The following is a 19,973-nucleotide window of genomic DNA, read 5'->3' as shown; positions in this document are numbered from 1 at the left end:
TCTTCGTCGACTCCTACGTATCCGAAGCGTTGTACCCATCGTGCCTATCACCTTGCGGAACCATGCAATGAAAATCTGCTAGAAGACGATAAACCCATCAAAACGTTCGAGTTCCATTCTTTCTTAGATTGGTTTGGGCGTTTCCTCGCATTCCCCGGAATCACAGAATACGGTGATGCTTTCTGTGAACGTCTCTCTGACCAGGGTCCACCAACAGAGAAGCGTGAGAGCGGGGATGGACGCTTTTATTACGAAGTGAAAGGACCAGACGGGAAGTTTTTCATCCAAGAGAGAGGGGGAGAGGGCAGGTGGTTCTTCAAACTGCATGCTGACTTTTTCAATATCGAAGGCAATAAAGTCAACGGGAAACACTCATCGACTGGTGTTATCTCAATGACTTGTCTAAATCTTCCTTTGGAACTTCGAGAAGATTCAGCATTTGTTTATGTCGCGGGTGTAATCCAGGGTCCACATGAGCCTAATTCCAAAGAGGGTGAACACAACCACTACATCCGACCGTTGATAGACGAACTATTCATAGCGTACACGCGGGGAATACGTTGCGCTAGTGCCAGTGGTCAAGAAATGCCCTATGGTCGTATCCACCGCGTTCTACTGGCGTTCATTTCTCTGGACTTTAAAGCTGCTCGTCCATTTGCTGGTTTACTCGATGTCGGCTCGCATTGTTACTGCTTCACTTGCAAAACGTGGCACCGCGCATACCTCAATTCCACCAATTACAAAGACTGGGAGGCTGTAGATGATGATTTCTTGAGAGAAGGTGCGGAGAAGTGGCGAGATGCCCAAAATAAAGCAGAGCGAATGGCGATAGAGGAGCAGTATGGTGTACGCTACTCGCAGTTCTGGCGTCTTCCTTATTGGCGGCCCTCGAAGCAAGTGACTACAGACCCAATGCACACCGGATATCAGTTACTAGAGAAAAACTTCTTTCGAGATGGCTTGCGCTTAAATAACCCGGAGAGCAAGGAAGACCCCAAAAACAAGTCTACAGCGCCATCCTCTACCTATGCCCATCATTATGCCTTCACACCTCCACCGCCTCTTCAACTCCTAGGCTCCAATACTGTCATTCAGACAGATGACGAGGATGAAATTGATGAGAACACTCTGATTACTGCGCTGGAGTGGGACCATTTATCGGAAGACTTACGATGTATCCGTAATCAGAGAATGATGGTTCTCGGAAATGATGTCCGTTCCAGTCCTCGTCTTTTGGGCCAATTATCTGATATACACAGTCTACTTTCCGACTTGCGTCCTTCCACGGCATCAGAGTTGATGCAATTACGCTCGAGGCTTGGGAGAATGAATTGGTCCACTTTACGTTTTGTTTGTGAAGATCTCCTGGCCTTCAAATCAGCTTCCGTACAGAGGATAGATATCGTTCAAAAATCGCAGGTCACGAAGGAAGATATGATAGATGCTCTTGTTGATTGGGTGAGTGTATTCCATGTCACCGCAAAAGCTACACTTACTTGCTCTGAATTCGAAAGCGCTTGAATCTGGTCCAAGAAGATGGACCCTTTGTCTGGCCTTATTTCACCCCCACCCACCATAGACCTCCCCGACATGCTCAGCCACCTGCTATAACATATTTCAACGGCATACCTTGTCATACGTTAACTAATCCAGAGAAAGAGGTACTCATGAAGGAGCTCATAAACACCATGTCGTACAAGACTGCTGTACACATCGGTCTCATCCATCAATATCTATGGCACCCGATTACCAACGACGGAATAGGCACGGTCAAACTTGCAAATCTTCTCAAGACCAAGAATCGCATTGCTCTACTCTTTGTGTGTCTCGATCTCAATCGTGTTCCTATGCACAGCTCACATAAGGCGATACCAAAGAAAGACCTCATTTCTCAATTAGTGGATTGGGTGAGTACAGTTATAAACTAGACCAAGTCAATCTCATATCCTCATTTTAGAGGCTGACGCAACCGAAGGAGGCCATATCCTGGACCCCAGTCGATTCTCCTATTGTCTTGGAACGTATCCAGCAGGCCGTCCGTGAAGTTATTGTTCCAGGATGGATCGCAAAACCATCCGATTTGATTGGACTTCCTAGAGGCGGAACACCGAAAGCTGATAATTGGCGCACCTTATTTTCGATTTTCCTCCCGTTGGCACTTTTGAGCCTTTGGCAAGAAGCATCACCCATTGCCGCCGAAGATGCAGATGCGATGGCTTCAGTTTTGCAAACTTCTATGTACCTCACCTGTGCTGCAAACAAAATGTCCAAGCACACTTTGTCATTGCAGGATCGAGAAGATTTTCGGGAATATCTCCGTTTGCATATTGAAGGTCTGAAAAAGAATTTTCCAGGTTTTATCCAACCTAGCCATCACCTTGCCTTCCATATCTATGATGACATGGATCTATTCAGTGTTGTCCACCACTTCTGGTGTTTTCCCGGAGAACGACTCATAGGTTTTCTCAAAAGAATTCCTATCAACCATAAGATTGGTATGAACTCATTTCTATCTCTCTTACTATTTCGCTGATATTTATGATCAAAGGCGAATTCGAGAGCACCTTGCTCCATTCATTTTCTACTGGCTCTGCCTTTCGCCGCTATCTGCGACGGAGTGATTGTCCTCCTTTGCTCAGATACTTAGCTGAACTTATTGAGAAGGTTTATGGTTCGGTGAAGTCAAGAGTCCAAACGGGGGTGGAGATAGATACCACTGAAACTGAAACTGAACAGGAAGTTGTGGAAAACATCCTGAAGTATGGCTCTCATCTTGCGAATAAGCGATTCCGATTGCCCACTCCTCGTGAATTGTATCTAGCTCTGGATGCAGATTCTCACACTCACGTCCAGTGCTTCAACCGATGTCTGACACTTTTTGGGGATTATTATGCAATTCTCGAGGCAAGTGGAAAAGGCAACTCCTATGTGTGCTTCTTTCCTGGCGGAGATAGAGATGTCGAATGGGTTGCTGGTCGAATCCGACATATATTCTGCGAGAATGGTAGAATCAGGTTCACTATACAACGAAGTTTACAGAGAGTTTTTGCAGAAGGTCAACAAGATCCGTTCAAGGCATTTTGGAACCAGGGATTCCAGGCTAAGATAGTCTCGTCAATCTTCACAACCAATTTTGAATTCGTTGAATACGATTGGGTGCTTGCCCATACGGCAAGGTGGGAGCTTTCTCCTGGTACAGCAGTCTGTTTGTGCCTCAAGGTACGGTCCCAATTTCTACCTAGCCGACGATGTTCTCAATTGTGGTAGAGTTTGGAATTGTAGGTGGGCTCGAAGCCAATTAATGTTTATCATGGTCGTCATTTCCTTACACAAACTTGCTCGGCTTACAATATCCTACATGATACACCGTTGTATTTCCTCCCTGCCATTGCCCTATGACAATATATTAACTTCTGATTTATCCTTGCTCCCTGAGACATAATGCTTGGAGGAAATCGAGACTCAAAAATGTTTGTTAAGACGGACTAGGTTCAAATGCACAGTCGAAGCTCAAATTTAGGTTTAATTTCAAATAATTGCCGATTCCGTACATCTCCCGCTGCGAAGAAGGTAAACTTCATTTCTATTGTATCTACATATCATCCATCCAATATCCAGGACACATAACTGTCGAAAAATGCTCCACCAATGTGTCCATTTGTGTCAAATGACTGGTGTTCACCAATACAATATCGATATCCATCTTGTCCTCCTCCTCTGCAACCTGCTTATAGTCGTCCTTGTCCACATCCATGATATTATCTACATCATCCATGACTTCATCTGGATCAAGAGGTGGCTCGCCATTTGTTCCGCTCAACAACTCGTCGCTGTTTGCCAATACTTGTACAATAAAGGTGACATGTAAAACCGTTCTCTGTAAACTATGTGAATAATCACTATCTTGTAAGATGTTTCACTTACTGGGCTGTTGACCATGTCAATATTAAGAGCAGGAATCGAGGACAATATCCATTGTAGTGCTTTGTTATGGGATGGTTCACACATCATGATGGCAATGACTGTACTAGAGATATTAGATCGCAGTGCTATTTCAGTAGTATGGAATGATTCATACATCACGACGAAAGAGGCTGACAACAAAAGAGGCTGACGACGAAAGAGGCTGACGATGAAAGGGGCTGAGAGATATGTCAACACAAGTAGCGTAGGGAAAGCAGAGCAAAGTTCGGTGAATGCAATGAAAAAACAGCCAAAGTTGTAGATAAAGCAGAGCAAGTTTCGATGAATGCGACGAAAAAAAGCCAATGGCCTACGGCTTTATAAATACGTGCGATATGTGCCACCAATGTCAAGCTCGACAAAGCAAGTTGTCCGATATCTTTCACCAGAACATAGGCTCTCGAAGAACATGGGCTTTTGAATCTGCCCCCATTGAAACTGACCTTTCATCAAGAGACGAGTGGTGCATGTCCGGGTATTAATGGTGAGACTTCAAAGGGGCCATCTCGGTTACATACAGTTATTATCACAAAGGTCACGACAAATTGAACTTAGCACACCTGAAATTTCTTTGATTGGTACGCCCATGTACTGGCAGCTGCTAACCCTAAGCCCATTGATGCCTGAGGGGAATATAGACATGTCGGATTGCGAGGGACAAACAGATTGAAAGCGACGAACCTTTTGATAATTTTGATAGAGAAAGAAGGTACAATGCTGAACCGTGATGTAGGTGATTCCAATCATAATCCTTGCAAGCTCTGAGCCGAACGATCGTCCGGAGAAGGACCACGCTTGAATGTTTGTCCATTTGAGAATAATGATGAGACGGATGGGGGTCGAAAGGATATATCCTACATTGATTGTTGTAGGAGGTCAGTTGATGGAAGCAAGATGGATTACATCTTCTCACCGGTATTTTGAGCACCACCCAACTCGACAAGAGAGAAAATTTTAGCACTTAGTAGAAGCAGTCAATGAAGGTCAGATCAAACGCTCACAGCACTTGCAACACGATCACGTTACAGGCGTCTGGTGGGCGTCTCTGCAAGTCTTTAGGTCAGGATAGCTTACCGGCTTGAGACTAAGTACTAGTGCTGATATATGATATGCTGGGGTCCAAGAAGTTACTTGATACTGTCAAGTCCATGCCGCGGGCCTCCATTCCGCCGCTCGGTACTCCGAAGATCTGCTCCTATTGTAATCTCTTCCTATTGTTCTTTCTCGCTACACATATCCTTTCGTACTAGTCTCTCATTATTGTCTTTTACTCTTTCGTTCTAGTCTCTCCTTATTGTCTTTTACTCTACCCTGCAGGTACTACTCGTATAGCTCCTAGTAGTTAGTCTAGCGCTCCGCACCGATGCGCCGTTCCGTAGATATAAATACTGCCTGTACGCTACTGTAGTTCCTCAGTTTAATTATCAACTTAGATCTCCCTTCTCAACTTAACTCTTCTCTAAGTCTTCAGGCTCAACGCCTTGAAGTACGTTCTCCTCGACCTTAGGACTTTAAACGTTCTCTGGTTCGCTCCTCGTCACCGGCGATACCGCCGCTCCGACCTGGCTGCTACTTAGCTCCTCTCTCTCTACTCTTGCTCTCCGGGGACTAACGGCGTAACGGCGGTGTTGTTAATAACTTCACTACTGTCCCACTCGTCTTCCGCACTTAGGCACCTTGTAGCTTTGGCACGGTTACACGGTGTACATGATCTTAACAGTATAATTAAACTCAATCCGTTAACGTCGTACTGACATATCATTTTTTATGCCTCCGAAAACTCGAGCTCAATCTAGAGCTAACTCCGAAGAAAATACTTTCTTCACTACAGCCCAATCATTTGCCCCATTCTCCGACTCTATCTCTGCCATCGGTCAACCACGTCGCCGTAATCGCGGTTTCGGTCCAGCCACAGTTCCTACTACGTCGACTCTTCCTGAAGCCATGGAAGAAGAACAACAATTTGAGTACAGCACCTTGTATACTGGTGACGGACAACCTGTCCAAGTCCTGACTCCTCGCCGTGGACAACCCCCCGTGGTCGCTCCGGCTCGGGGCCGGTCTACTACTCGAATTGATTCCCCAATCCTCCAAGCCATAGCCCGCCGTACGGGTAAACAACCCCAACGTCGCGCTGCTTCTGAATCTCCTCGTGACCCACCTCCTCACTTCGATTTGGACACTGGTGATCACGATGATCAAGACCCTCCTGTCGATCCCGACGATCCGGGTGCCGACAACAACAATGACGATCTGAATGACGACTCCGGCGGTTTACCGCGTGGTGAGCCTGGTGACCCCAGTGGGCCTGACGGTCCCGGCGGTCCCGGCGGACCTGGTGGTCCTGGTGGACCTGGTGGTCCTCGTTCTCCTAATTCTCCTGACATCCCCAACGAGCAACGAGCTATGTTGGATCTTCTCTCGGGATTCAAGGGTTCCATTGAAACCCTCGGTACCGTTCTCGCCGCACTCGGCCGTCCCTCTGACGGCTCTGAATCTAAGAGCAAGGTCAAGGAGCCAGAGGTATTCGACGGTTCGGATCCCCGTAAACTCAAGACGTTCTTCGTCAATCTCGCCCTGGTCTTCAATGACCGTCCAAAGTACTTCACCGACCAACGGAAGGTGAACTACACCCTTTCCTATCTCAGTGGGTCAGCCAAAGAATGGTTTGTCCCTGATATCCTCGACCCGGATCTCGACTCGCTGCCGGCCTGGACATCCTCCTTCAAAGCCCTTGTAAAGGAGCTTCAGGATAATTTCGGCGTTTACGACGCCCAAGGCGAGGCCGAAGATTCTCTCGGTAATCTGAAGATGAAGGAAACCGAGAACATCCGGAAATACAACATCCGGTTCAACACCCTGGCTGCTAGTACCAACTGGGATTCTGCTGCCCTAAAATGGGCCTATGGACGAGGCTTAGCTGAGCGCATCAAGGACGAAATGGCGCGTTTGCCCGAGCCGGCGACGCTTGCCGATTATCGTCAAGAAGTTCTTCGTATTGACAATCGTTATTGGAAACGCGAGGAAACTAGAAAGCGTGAGGCTGGTAAGCCTTTTGTTGCTCGGAACCCGAAGAAGGGTTCCTCGGACTTTAAGACTGGTTCTACTAACCAGCAAAACAACTCTCAGCCTTCTGGTTCTTCGGCGCCGTTCACGCCGAAGCCCAAACCCTTCTCTGGTGGTAAGCCTAACAACAATGGTAAGCCCCAGAATTCTTCGAATTCCGGCCAATCCGGCGGTCAGCGCCCCGCGTTCAACCATCTTGGTGCAGATGGGAAAGTCCTTCCCTCCGAGAAGGAAAGAAGGATGAAGAACAACCTTTGTCTCTTCTGCGGTGGTAAGCATCAGATTGCTGACTGCAACAAGCGAAAGGCCCGAGAATCGAAGGGCCGTGCTGCCGAGGTTGAAGAAACCCCCGAAGCAACCGTTGAGGTTGTTGAAGAGGAATCGGAAAACTAGTCCGCAGCTCTTGTTCCCCGGTACGAAACGGGAGCTGCGTTGATCAGGTTCGTACCTCACCTGGGGAGTTATATCTCAACGCGTCCGCTCTTTCTTCCATTGAACGATCTCTTGTAATATCATTAACTACTGAATTTCCTTTATCCGATTCGGCCGCGCCGGCCGAACCCATCTCTGCTCTTCTTAAATTTCCTACTCTTGTTGATTCTGGTTCTACTGACTCTTTCATTGATACTCGTTATGTTTCACAAAATTCTATTCCTACGACCAAAATCTCTCCTGTTAATCTTCGTCTCTTTGATGGTTCATTATCTTCTAAACCCATTACCGATATGGCGAGTATCGCCGTTCGGTTCCCTTCCGGCGAGCTGCTCCTATTACCCTTTTATGTTACTCATTTAGATTCATCTTGTAAAGCAGTACTAGGTTACAGTTTCTTATCCCGCTACAATCCGTTGATTGACTGGGCATCTCGAAACATTACGTTCCGTAACACTTCACATCCTGATTCTCCACAGACGTCTGTGCCTTCTGCTATCAACCCCGTTGTTGCAAAGGTCGCTGTTCCACTACCGGAACCTTCGCCGTCGGTTTCACCGACAATTCTGGAGACCCCTCCTGGGGACTCACTTCGCCCTCGCTCTCGCTCCCGCTCTCGGACTTTACGGGCCAAGCCCCTTTCGTCCAAATTCCCCTTTGAACCCATCTATTCTTACCCTACGGTCTCACAATTCGCTGCTCAACTGGAAACTCCCGAAGTCGACATTGCACTTGTCAGTGCTGCAGTCTTTAACAGGGCTTGCAAGGACGCTGGTATGGAACCCATCTTACTTCGTGCTATCCACTCAGAGGTCGCGGCCCGCGCCGCCGACCGCTCTTCCACCACTCCTACTGTCCCTCCACTCCATCCCTCTATCCCAAAAGAGTACGCAGAATTTGCAGACGTCTTCGACGAGATTGCTGCAGATTCACTTCCTGAACATAGACCTTACGACCTGAAGATTGACTTGGAAGAAGGCGCTTCGCCGCCTCTCGGCCGTATTTACCCTTTGTCTGAAAAGGAGCTAGTCGCCCTTAAAGACTTTATTGACAAACAGCTGGCTACTGGTGCCATCACCCCATCATCCTCTCCTCACGGCGCTCCGGTCCTTTTTGTCCCGAAGAAGGACGGCAAACTTCGCCTTTGCGTCGATTTCCGTGGACTCAATCGTATTACCAAAAAGGATCGTTACCCACTCCCACTCATATCAGATCTTCTCGACGCTCCGAAAAGAGCTAAAATATACACCAAATTGGATCTCGCTCACGCTTATCATCTGGTCAGAATCGCTGAAGGTGATGAATGGAAAACCACCTTTCGGACCCGCTACGGCTCTTACGAATGGAAGGTTATGCCGTTCGGCCTTACGAACGCCCCTGCGGCTTTCCAGCGGTTTGTTAATGACATCTTCTCTGACATGCTCGATGTTTGTGTCATCGTCTATCTTGACGATATTCTGATCTACTCTGATACGCCAGAAGAACACCGAGAACACGTTAAGGAGGTTCTTCGGCGGTTACGGAAACATCGGCTTTACGCGAACCCCGAGAAGTGCGAATTCAATATGGATACTGTTGAGTATTTGGGTTATATTCTTTCTCCCGACGGATTGACTATGTCCAAGGAGAAAGTTCAGACAGTTCTAGAGTGGCCGGTCCCGAGGAAGGTTAAGGACATCCAGTCCTTCCTGGGTTTTGCAAACTTCTATCGTCGTTTTATTTATAATTATAGTGATATCGTTGTGCCGATGACTCGGCTTACCCGAAAAGGCGCTTCCTGGATCTGGGACAGCAGCTGTCAAGAGGCCTTCGAAAATCTCAAAATCGCTTTCACTTCTGCGCCGATACTGGCCCATTGGGAGCCGAATCGCCCACTTATCGTGGAGACCGACGCTTCCGATTACGCCATTGCGGCTATTCTTTCCATCCAATATGCTGACGGTGAAATTCATCCTCTAGCCTTCCTTTCCAGAACGCTTCATGCGGCGGAACTCAACTACGATACCCACGACAAAGAGCTACTGGCCATCTTCGAGGCCTTTAAAGCTTGGCGTCATTATCTGGAAGGTTCGGGTGATCCGGTGGACGTCGTCACCGATCACAAGAATCTTGAGTATTTCTCTACTACCAAGGTTCTTACACGCCGACAGGTCCGATGGTCTGAATTTTTACATCAATTTAATATGGTCATTCGCTTCCGACCGGGGAAACTCGGCGAGAAACCTGATTCGATAACTAGACGCTGGGACGTCTACCCTAAAGAGGGGGATATCGGCTACGCCCAAGTGAACCCTCATAACTTTCGTCCTATCTTTACTAACGAACAACTCACTGCGTCTCTTCGAGCTACCTTTCTGGAAGGTCCGGCTTTACGAGCCTCGATTATCATGGATATCGAAGCTTTACACCAAGCTATCATTCTCGCCCTTCCCGCCGATCCGAGCTCCGTTGTTGGTTTGGAACTTGCAAAAGATCCTTCCAATGAACGTTGGAGCTTAGGTAGCGACAAGCTACTACGCCTTGACGACCGTATTTATGTCCCTAATCACGGCGATCTTCGCCTTCAAGTCCTTCGCTATTTCCATGATCATCCACTCTCCGGCCATTTCGGCCAGAACCGCACTCTCGAAGCTGTACGTCGTCAATACACCTGGCCCAAGGTCAGAGACTTTGTTCGTGACTACGTTACCTCTTGCACTATCTGTGGTCGCAATAAGCCCCGCCGTCATCGGCCTTACGGCTTGTTGAAGCCTCTGCCGGTTCCGGTCCGACCATGGGATTCCATCTCCATGGACTTCATTGAGCAACTACCAATGTCGAATGGCTATACAGCTATCCTCGTCGTTGTGGATCGATCTTCCAAACAAGCTATATTTATTCCAACTCACGACACCATTACTTCCGAACAACTAGCTGAGCTTTTTGTTATTCACGTCTTCTCTAAGCATGGTGTTCCTAATCATGTTACTTCCGATCGTGGTTCCGAATTTGTTTCGGCGTTCTTCCGGGCTCTCGGTAAAGCGCTCTCCATGGAACTTCACTATACCTCTGGATATCATCCGGAAGCCGACGGGCAAACTGAGCGTGTCAATCAGACTCTCGAGCAGTACATCAGGATCTACTGTTCCTACCAACAAGATGACTGGTCGCCTTTACTCCCGATCGCCGAGTTCGCCTATAACAACGCTCCCAATGCTTCCACTGGTATTACTCCATTCTTCGCTAACAAAGGATACCACCCAAATATCACCGTTCGGCCCGAGGTCGATATGAAGTCTGATCTAGCTAGAGACTTCGTCGTCAATCTCGATGAACTCCACGTCTTCCTTCGAGAGGAAATCCTTTTAGCCCAATCTCGATACAAGGAACAAGCTGACAGGAAAAGAATCTCGCACCCGGAATTCCCGATCGGTTCCGAAGTATTTGTTCTTGCTAAGCACATTCGTTCTACTCGCCCTACTGAAAAATTCTCAGAAAAATATCTTGGTCCTTTCAAGGTCATCAGTCGACCTGGTACTTTGTCTTACGAGCTCAAGCTCCCAGATTATCTTCGCCGAATTCACCCGGTTTTCCACGTCTCACAGCTGGAGCCGGTTACGCCGAATCCATTCCCGAATCGTGCTCAATCTCCTCCACCTCCAATTGAAGTTGATGGTGAAGAGGAGTACAACGTTGCCGAAATCCTGGACTCTAAGTTGGACAGAAGGTATAAACGTTGTCCTCTACGTTACTATATTCGGTGGGCCGGTTATGAAGGTACCGATGATGAATTCTCCTGGGTTGCTGCTGATGAACTACATGCTGATGAACTGGTACCCGCATTTCACGCCGCCCGGTGTTGTTCCTCCTCGACGGTCCCGCCGTCGCCGTTCCTTCTCCCATACCCATCATAGCCATCCTCGTCTCCATGGCTATAAGACGAGCATGGTCGTCCTCTTGTCTCCTCAACAACTGACGAAGGTATTGGTGAGTTTTTGAATCGGCCTCCCGTAGGGCCCGGAGGTCGGCGAGGCTTTGAGCCATTTGGCTCTCCATGACAGCGATGCGCTCGCCGGAGCCGCCTTCCCGCTGTTTCGACGTCGTTGGACGCCCCGAGTACGAACACCTCACTTTGGCGTCGTGGCAGGGCTTGCAGATGATCGAACTCCGCTTGCCTGCCTGCATTTGGCAAGGGAGCTTCTTGCTTTTACACCGTTCGCACGGCGCTCGGTCGTCCTCGTCGTCGTCATCGTCGTCGCCATCGTCGCCGTCATCTGGATCTCCACCAACTGGCTACAAAACAAGGAGTTAGCCAAGAAGCTTCACACCAAAAGTAAGGTTACTCACCTGCGCTGGGGCCTTTCCCTTTCCCTTGCTCTTTGCCGCCCGCCGAAGTTCTACCACGGGTCGTCGTGGAGAAGCGGACATCTCGCTAGGAGACGTTCCCCTCTGACTTCGGGCGGTCGCCGCTTCCGCCATTAATCGTCTCCTCTCCTCTAACTCCCGCGCCGCGGCCACCTTCTTCTTCCGACTCTCCTCCGCCATCTTCTTAGCCGCTTCCTCGTCGGCCTTTTTCTTCGCCGCCGCTGCGGCCTTCTGCTCCCTGATACGTCGAACCCTCTCGTGCGCCCTCCTCAGGATTTCGTCCTCGTCGTCCCCCAGGTCCTCATTTTCCTGACCAACGGGAGTAGCGGGGGGCGGAGGAGCGGCGGGTCGTGACCGCGAAGGGCCAGCAGAGTTGTGGGTGGTGGTAGTAGTACGGCTTGTCGACATCCTGGTGGACTTAGAGTTTTTGAAAAAGTTAGGGCCTTCGCGGCAAAACCCTGGACCTTTTATACGGCAAAACTGCGCACGGACCAGCGAAAATTTTCTTTCGAATTGTACTTGATGTACGGTGAACCGAAAATTTCACTGATGACTAACGCCAATTCCCGGTACTAACGGCTTTCGAAAATTTTCCTGCTGACTGATAGGCTAAATCCCCGATCCTGACGGCCTTTAAAATTTTTCCTTGGTGACTAACCAGCTACCGGTATTAATGGCTTTCGAGGGCTCAAGCCTAAGAGGGGGATACTGTCAAGTCCATGCCGCGGGCCTCCATTCCGCCGCTCGGTACTCCGAAGATCTGCTCCTATTGTAATCTCTTCCTATTGTTCTTTCTCGCTACACATATCCTTTCGTACTAGTCTCTCATTATTGTCTTTTACTCTTTCGTTCTAGTCTCTCCTTATTGTCTTTTACTCTACCCTGCAGGTACTACTCGTATAGCTCCTAGTAGTTAGTCTAGCGCTCCGCACCGATGCGCCGTTCCGTAGATATAAATACTGCCTGTACGCTACTGTAGTTCCTCAGTTTAATTATCAACTTAGATCTCCCTTCTCAACTTAACTCTTCTCTAAGTCTTCAGGCTCAACGCCTTGAAGTACGTTCTCCTCGACCTTAGGACTTTAAACGTTCTCTGGTTCGCTCCTCGTCACCGGCGATACCGCCGCTCCGACCTGGCTGCTACTTAGCTCCTCTCTCTCTACTCTTGCTCTCCGGGGACTAACGGCGTAACGGCGGTGTTGTTAATAACTTCACTACTGTCCCACTCGTCTTCCGCACTTAGGCACCTTGTAGCTTTGGCACGGTTACACGGTGTACATGATCTTAACAGATACATACATACATCATCGCTCCCGGAGTCAACCAATTGCAGTCTGGACGAGCTCGACAGTGCTGTGACCCCAATTGGTGAATTTGAATTCACGCACAAGCGGGATTTAAGGCAGCATGTTCGAACCTGTTCTCAATATACGCAGGTGACTCTTAGAGGGCTCCAATACAGTGATGAAGACTTCCCTGCTTGGTGCGAATGCCTTACCGGACAGCTGTAAATCACCGAAATACTTCAACGATTTGTGGAATCGACAGGCTGCATTCTGTATTGCAACTCTACAAAATGGTAAACCAAAACTCGTGAATTTACACTCAAACATGTTCCACAACCACACTCTCAAGCATACCCATCCGTAATAGTAGAAATTTCTCTCCTTCGATTACGATTCTTGATGACGGTCCTCTGATATTTCAGTTGACAGCGCACAAAATCGTCAATCACCCAATTGTTATCATAGCGAGCGACGAAATCATATTTAGCAATAGTCTACCTTGTAATTGAGTACAAATTAGATTCGGAGGTATAAAGTACTTGCCTGATTTCTGATATGAGTGATATTGACAAGGGAAAGTTGTGTGAACGGGACGTTATTTTCCAGGCGTGCAACAAGTATTTTGATGAAATTCTGAATTGCAGCAATAAGGAAAACGGGAAAACTGGACATAAGGAGGCACGTACCTTCACATTGTCGTAATCTTGTCTGGACCATCCCAATATCTTTCGAAGATTATAACCACCCCTCCCAGGCCTTCCAACCTCTCCCGGAGGCTTTGGAATCTTCATAGAGGATGGGCAAGGTCGGCTGTAACAGGAAGGAGGAGGTCCCGGAGATAGATGATGAGAAGCAATAGTTTGACCGGAGCAGGAGGGTGTGGGCTGAGTTATAGTTGGAAAGGAAGATGCTGAAGGCAGGGCAGCCAAAGGATCGTCATAGCTGAGTGGCAAGCCATAGGCGGAGGGACGTCTTCGGGCTGAATTATACGGAAACTTTCTGCAAGCTCTCGTCGATGTGGACATCTGGGAGTCGGTCGTGAGGACAGGGCCATTGGAAGAGAAGGTGGGAGGTTCAATGTGAACGGAATGGTCCATTTGCGGGAGCATGCTAGTGCGGTTGAAGATGGAGGAACTGAATTCGGGTGGCATTTTGAGGTATTATATGCTTGCGCTTGTATGGCGTTGCTTTGTCTTCGTCAATTACCCTTTGAACATTGAGAAAAGACATTCCGTACAAGAAACCTGCAAGAGCGGATGAAAGGAATCAGATTCAAAGCAGAATCAAAGGCGTCACGGTTCATCACATGACCTATGATCTAACGCGTAGAATCCTTTATATACGGCGTGCGGGTCTGAGAGACCCAACTATCATGCCTAAGCGTTCGCTCCCTTGGAGTGGCGATCACGAAACTGAGTACGACGAAGATTATTCTCCATATACGGTACGTGTAAGGCTATAATATTACTAGCTATTGAACTCACCACTGATCATAATGCTAAGAGAGTTCGTCTCATAATGCACAATGGGCGTTACGAGGATGAACTTGACTTGCTTCGGTTGAAGACTGCAGAACTACAAGCGCAGGTTACTGAGCTCGATCATGAGATAGATGAAATCATGGTATGGTTTGCTTTCTTTTGGAGTAGTAGCGACTCTGACATTCTAAGAATCACCGTCACAGAACTTAGACATGGAGGACATTGTTTCTCTCAAAAAGGATATACATATATACTACAATCAGTACCGTCAGGCTCGACTGCAGGTTCTCGAGCTACAAGAGGAACTATCTAGAACACGAGATGGATCTCCGGAGCAAAGGCTTCCAAGCGAGGTGCGCACCTTCCATACAATCCAGATTTCTTCTTACTTAGTATCGATCTTGACACCGTTAGGTCAATTTGTGGCGAACTGAACTACCCGACTCTCAAGGTCAAATCAGGCTGGACATCAGGAGCTCTCATTTGCAAAATAGTCGAGAAGTGGGTGATCTCCCTTTTTGCTAATTTACTTTCTTTATACTATTTTCAGGTCGCATCGGCCGTCTCAGATGTACATCAGCACTGTGAATCTTCCGAGGGTGAACCCTTTGTACCCTCAATTGTCTCGAAGGTTAATCTTTTTCCAAATCCTTTTCCTTTAAGCCTTATATTTTGCGTATTTGATAGGTCGGAGATTCATCAAGTCACCATGTACAATCTGCAAGCTTGGTTACTCCAAGCATAACCAACAGTTCATCAGGGCATGCTCAGAACTCAGTCACTGTTACCGATCACGAAACGACTTCGCCCGCGAACAACGACGAAATAAGCGCTCCACAAACACTTCCTTATCCATCTGATGCTCCGTCTTTTGGATGGTTCTATGACGCCTACATCTATTTGAATGTTGACCTGGGAAGTCGCTATTTAAAGCTACTCTGTCGATGGGTCGAACACGAGCGTAAGAATCAGTGGATATGCCCCAATGACTATCGGGAAGGTTTTGGAAAATTTCGTAGACCTTCCCTCTGCAATAAGTGGATCAGGAATAGGCGCTATTACCGCTTTCAAGCTGATGTGGACAAAGAAGGCTGTTCAACGACGAAATTCTCATCCGAGGTTTGGGATTGGTGGAGCACCTTGCAACCAAAATGCGAACCGGTCACTGAGGGGGGGATTTCTACCGCGGTTGACGGTTCTGAGGTGGTGTTGAATCCTCTAAACAAGCATGGGAAGCATGGCTGGCCGGTCCTACTCGCTTGTGTCAAATGGTGGGCAGTTGGGTTGCAGCATTACTTCGACGATGATAGAGAGGAGCAGAAAGGCAAATGGGATGCCCTTGTAGAAGATATGATAAAGACGTTGGAAGGGCTGTAAGAGTAGATATTGCACATGTCAAAATCGAAGAGTTGCGCTTTTGTGGCTTTTTATCATCATTCCAAGTGTGAATAAGCGCCCAACCGACTTACCATCGAACCAGCAACATCCCACTCAGTATGTCGGCGGAAAATCGTTTCGAGCTCTCAGAATTTTCTGATAATGACATAAACGTATGTGCCCATGACTGTACTGTGTCACATTGCGCTCACCATTCCACCTTAGTGGCTGTCCCGACAAATTATTCACGAATCAATGCAAATATGCTTCACGTACGAGGCTTGTCTCAAGGAACCAGTTTCTCCCAGTCGTCTAGCCTTGTTTACCGAGGACCCACAAAACTATGGGCCCGTATCCAATGCAATCCAGCTCGACATGACCAACACGTGTTGACGTTCCGAGTGGAATCAAGCAGTAATCAAACTTCTCGCTCAAAGAGCTCTTTCCCTAACATCAGACTCGTCGTATTCGAAAATCATGGTCGACTGGGAGTGCATGTTCGCTGCCAGACTTGATCGAATCATCAGTGATGCACGTAACCTTAAATCCAACAACAACACCGATAATAAATCGAAGCAAGCTCGGAGGGCAACGTTGCATACAGTGAGTGGATCTAATCGTATTACTTTACTTCAACTTCGAACTCTGTTCATTCTCACAGAAATTCCACCGACGAAAGAGGATCGCTTCCGTTATGATCGCTCAATGTCGCGCCATCGCAGATGAAGATGGGCTTGTCTTCTGGACCTATATCTTGCAATCCCTGGATATCCTCACCCATCATGGGATGTCTGATGAGGAGACTGGTTATGATGAGGATAACGATGAGGAACCTTTCAAATATGTATTTGACCTTGATTATCGTCACCCCGCATTCAGCCCTCTGTTCCAGCATGTCGATAACACTCCTGCTCTCTATCCTGATTTTTTCTGCCCAACAGGGACGAAGCGTTTGAAACGAGTATCTACTCAACTTCCTGTGGCGCGTGCATCTGTCCATCAAAAACTACCTTCATCTTTCCTTCGAGAGGGGTACAGCTCTCAAAACCATGAACAGACTGACTCGATTGCAGGCCCTTCAAGGTCAGTTTGCTTTCGTATATTCCAGGTATCTTACAGTGATCAATGCTTTCACTAGATTTGTATGCTTGATAGACCAGTCGGACTCTCGTCTCATCTGTCCACATTGAACGATGCTTCTAGATGGGTTACCACAGAGGATAAGCAGATATGATATGTTCATTTTTTGTCGCTTTCCGATTCAAGATACGCAACACTGTATATCAGATTGATACAGCTCTAGACTCCGTAGAAAGAAATGATATAGGAAGAAACACTACAAGACATTGAATTAAGTGACTCTAAAGATTACGACGAATAAACAGATCGATTATAATATCCTCTGAGGACTCAGTAGGTAGAAGTGTGATGAAGGAAGGAGAGCAAAAAAATAATCACGGTCACACAACAACCATCCAATCGAGCTCATGTCGGGGAGGCTGTACTATCTTCAGCTTCGTGGCAATCCGTTCAACCACTTGCTGGATCATTATGGATGGATTGGGCTTTCGGAAGACAGGAAAACCACAATGTAGGCATTTACATAGCTTGCCGGACGCGACACCTTTTCGTCGCTCAGTGGTGATACACTTTGAGCACATAATGTGTCCACATGATAGACTAGGGTTCACAAACTGTCAGGCAGATGAAAGAGATCAATGGATAAGACACGCACACATGGGGGTTCCAAGCCAGATTCTTGCATAGGGGACAGGAGTAATCCAACTTTCGCATAATGTCTTTCAACAGGATGATCTTTGCGGAATCCTACAACGAGAATTTTTAAGGTGATGAACATAGTCCATATGTAGATGCACTCACACTACACTGTTGTGAAAGAAGTTCGGCGTACTCAATTGCAAACTGTATCGACTTCTCCTGTTCGTCATAGAATTTCTCGCGAGTTTCGCTGAACATTGTCTCCAAAATCGATGTAGCATCAGGTTCCTCTGGCATAACAAGGTCAAGAGGTAGACCAAGGGAGGAACTGGAAGCCTCCTCTGGTTTGGGGAGGTCATCAGAGGGTGGAACAAGGGAAGGAATGTGAGGGCAGACGGAGGTCTCATTGAGGAATGAGTGCTCGCTCGTGTGAACCGGAGAATTTGGAGTAGAAGGATCTACAGTGGCAGGGGTTTGAATAATCTCTACAGGCCGTGTGATACTACGCAGTAGCATATTGTGTCTGCGAGGGGAGGATCTAGGGGCCGGCACTCGATGACGAATGGTTTTTGGTGTACGGTTGGGACCCATGGAAAGAGGGTATGAAGAACAGAGACGTGAAATATCGCCAGGTTGCCTCAATCATATATGGAACGTAGTATCCTTTGTTGAGCTTGAACGGAAAGGTGAATGAAAGGCAGACACGAGGCTTGAGTATTAGTCTAATCGTTATCACATCGTAGAAATTTGACTGCTCATTCATACCACATGGGTGGCGTTTTTTGATCCGCACACTTTTGTGATATGTACGGGAGTCCACGTCCATAGCTTGGTCAGTCAGTGAATTAGCTGAACGAAGGAGGCCCGAACAAATTCTCTGTTCTAAGGAAGTGTGCACAGGCGCCTGCTTGGCGCTTGTGAAAAGCGGGCATTGACTTTCGCGACCGTAAAAAAATGAGAAATTCATTGCGTGAAAGATCATTTTGAGCATAAGGGAAATGTGTACTTACACAAACGACAAAGTTATCTCATTTCGATCGTGAAAGGACCTCTATACAGGGTCAAGAAAGATTATCCGTACCAAAGGGGGAAAGGTTATCATTACCGAGCGCGAAAGATTATCTATATCGGGTGGGAAAGATAAACGATACAGTTGGAAATATTATGACTTTTTTGGTCGGAATTAATGAGAAATGTTACATGGAAAATGCCAAATTGTACTAAGCGCGAAAGACAATATTTCTAACTAGGGAAAGATTGAACTTTTCAGGTCTTAAAAAGGGAAAAATATTTTATTGTGAAATGGATTTTTTTGCGAAAAATTTCCCGCTCTTTTTCACGGGCGGGAAATTTTGCGGCGGCCCCAGTGAGAGGGTATGCGTGTCAGGTAGTCGAATTTGTATAGCTTGGATGGAATTTGCGCTGGAGGCTATGTAATCTCCAGGACTCTTCAGAGGATGGGTACGGAAGAAGCTGTGTGCGCCCCGTACACAGGACGTTTACGCGAGCTGAGTGAAATTAGAGCGCATGGCTGCCTCCGCATAGTAAGCGTTTCGAAGTGCTGCCATTGGATTCAGCCCGCACCTGAAACAGCGCTCACCGCCGCTTTGGCCAGGCTATGGCATCACAAGAAATAAACATAGCACTGAACAACTACTAGCAGATCATGTCCGAAGGGGATACATCGTCGATAGATGCTAATAAGGAGCCAATTCGAACAGCATTCGAACCAGATGGTATGAAAGCGAATAGAAAAATTCCAGGCATTGTTTTCTGAATCTTGAACAGAGATTGGAGTGGAATTAGAGAGATACTAAGATGGTTGAGGAAAAATATAATAATGCTGTGAGAAAATCACGTCCCCGGGCCGTTTCCAGATCTGTTAGTTTTAGGCATCCTCGAGTTACTGGTACATATGTACTCTTCCCTACTCTTCCTTCCTCGTTTTCGACGCGCTCGAGTCAGAAACAATCTCCATTATGATTGAGTCAATTGACTCACAAGTCTCGCTCGACACTGAGACATCTACTCGTACACTGTGTTCAACTATGGACGATACCTTCACTACTTAGGAGGTCAGATGTATATACTAGTGGTGGCGAAGGCGACGGTAGGACGACTTTCAGTACGCCTACCAATTCCAGATGCCAGACTTATTGCTCAAAGTCGTAGCATCTGAGAAGGTCACCAGCTGACATAGAGCAAGGGGCTTCCGAGGAATGTCAACAGTAAGATGAACTCCGTCCGCTGTGCGATGCTAGCTTAGTAAGAGCCACGGAGGGATTCCCTGTTGACTGTGAAGTCT

The 19,973-nt window shown here is 47.5% G+C and overlaps 5 protein-coding genes across 5 annotated transcripts; 3 read left to right on the top strand and 2 right to left on the bottom strand.

The window, feature by feature from the left end:
* Nucleotides 1–585: 585 nt before the first annotated feature.
* C8R40DRAFT_1051744 (uncharacterized protein) lies at nucleotides 586–2,533 on the top strand (the record flags this gene model as incomplete). The annotated part of the gene is made up of 2 exons (XM_046224728.1): nucleotides 586–929; nucleotides 1,960–2,533. The coding sequence occupies 2 exons, from the start codon at nucleotides 586–588 to the stop codon at nucleotides 2,531–2,533; spliced, it is 918 nt and encodes a 305-aa protein (XP_046083884.1).
* Nucleotides 2,534–13,607: 11,074 nt separating this feature from the next.
* On the bottom strand, nucleotides 13,608–14,242 carry C8R40DRAFT_1173185 (uncharacterized protein; the record flags this gene model as incomplete). Its single annotated transcript, XM_046231981.1, has 2 exons — nucleotides 13,608–13,724; nucleotides 13,778–14,242. 2 exons carry the CDS (start codon nucleotides 14,240–14,242, stop codon nucleotides 13,608–13,610), a joined length of 582 nt encoding a protein of 193 aa, XP_046083883.1.
* A 221-nt stretch (nucleotides 14,243–14,463) lies between these two features.
* C8R40DRAFT_1173184 (uncharacterized protein) lies at nucleotides 14,464–15,949 on the top strand (the record flags this gene model as incomplete). The annotated part of the gene is made up of 6 exons (XM_046231980.1): nucleotides 14,464–14,535; nucleotides 14,595–14,714; nucleotides 14,776–14,925; nucleotides 14,987–15,073; nucleotides 15,123–15,203; nucleotides 15,260–15,949. 6 exons carry the CDS (start codon nucleotides 14,464–14,466, stop codon nucleotides 15,947–15,949), a joined length of 1,200 nt encoding a protein of 399 aa, XP_046083882.1.
* Nucleotides 15,950–16,426: 477 nt separating this feature from the next.
* Nucleotides 16,427–17,183, top strand: C8R40DRAFT_1071426 (uncharacterized protein; the record flags this gene model as incomplete). The annotated part of the gene is made up of 3 exons (XM_046226329.1): nucleotides 16,427–16,552; nucleotides 16,611–17,032; nucleotides 17,105–17,183. 3 exons carry the CDS (start codon nucleotides 16,427–16,429, stop codon nucleotides 17,181–17,183), a joined length of 627 nt encoding a protein of 208 aa, XP_046083881.1.
* A 226-nt stretch (nucleotides 17,184–17,409) lies between these two features.
* Nucleotides 17,410–18,259, bottom strand: C8R40DRAFT_1071425 (uncharacterized protein; the record flags this gene model as incomplete). Its single annotated transcript, XM_046226328.1, has 3 exons — nucleotides 17,410–17,598; nucleotides 17,687–17,776; nucleotides 17,831–18,259. The coding sequence occupies 3 exons, from the start codon at nucleotides 18,257–18,259 to the stop codon at nucleotides 17,410–17,412; spliced, it is 708 nt and encodes a 235-aa protein (XP_046083880.1).
* Nucleotides 18,260–19,973: the final 1,714 nt, after the last annotated feature.

The sequence above is a fragment of the Lentinula edodes genome (assembly GCF_021015755.1).
Source record: "Lentinula edodes strain Le(Bin) 0899 ss11 chromosome Unknown C8R40scaffold_29, whole genome shotgun sequence".
In the NCBI taxonomy this organism is placed as follows: Eukaryota; Fungi; Basidiomycota; class Agaricomycetes; order Agaricales; family Omphalotaceae; genus Lentinula; species Lentinula edodes.
The sequence above is the reverse complement of the archived record's forward strand: the minus strand, read 5'-3'. Positions and strand labels throughout refer to the sequence as shown.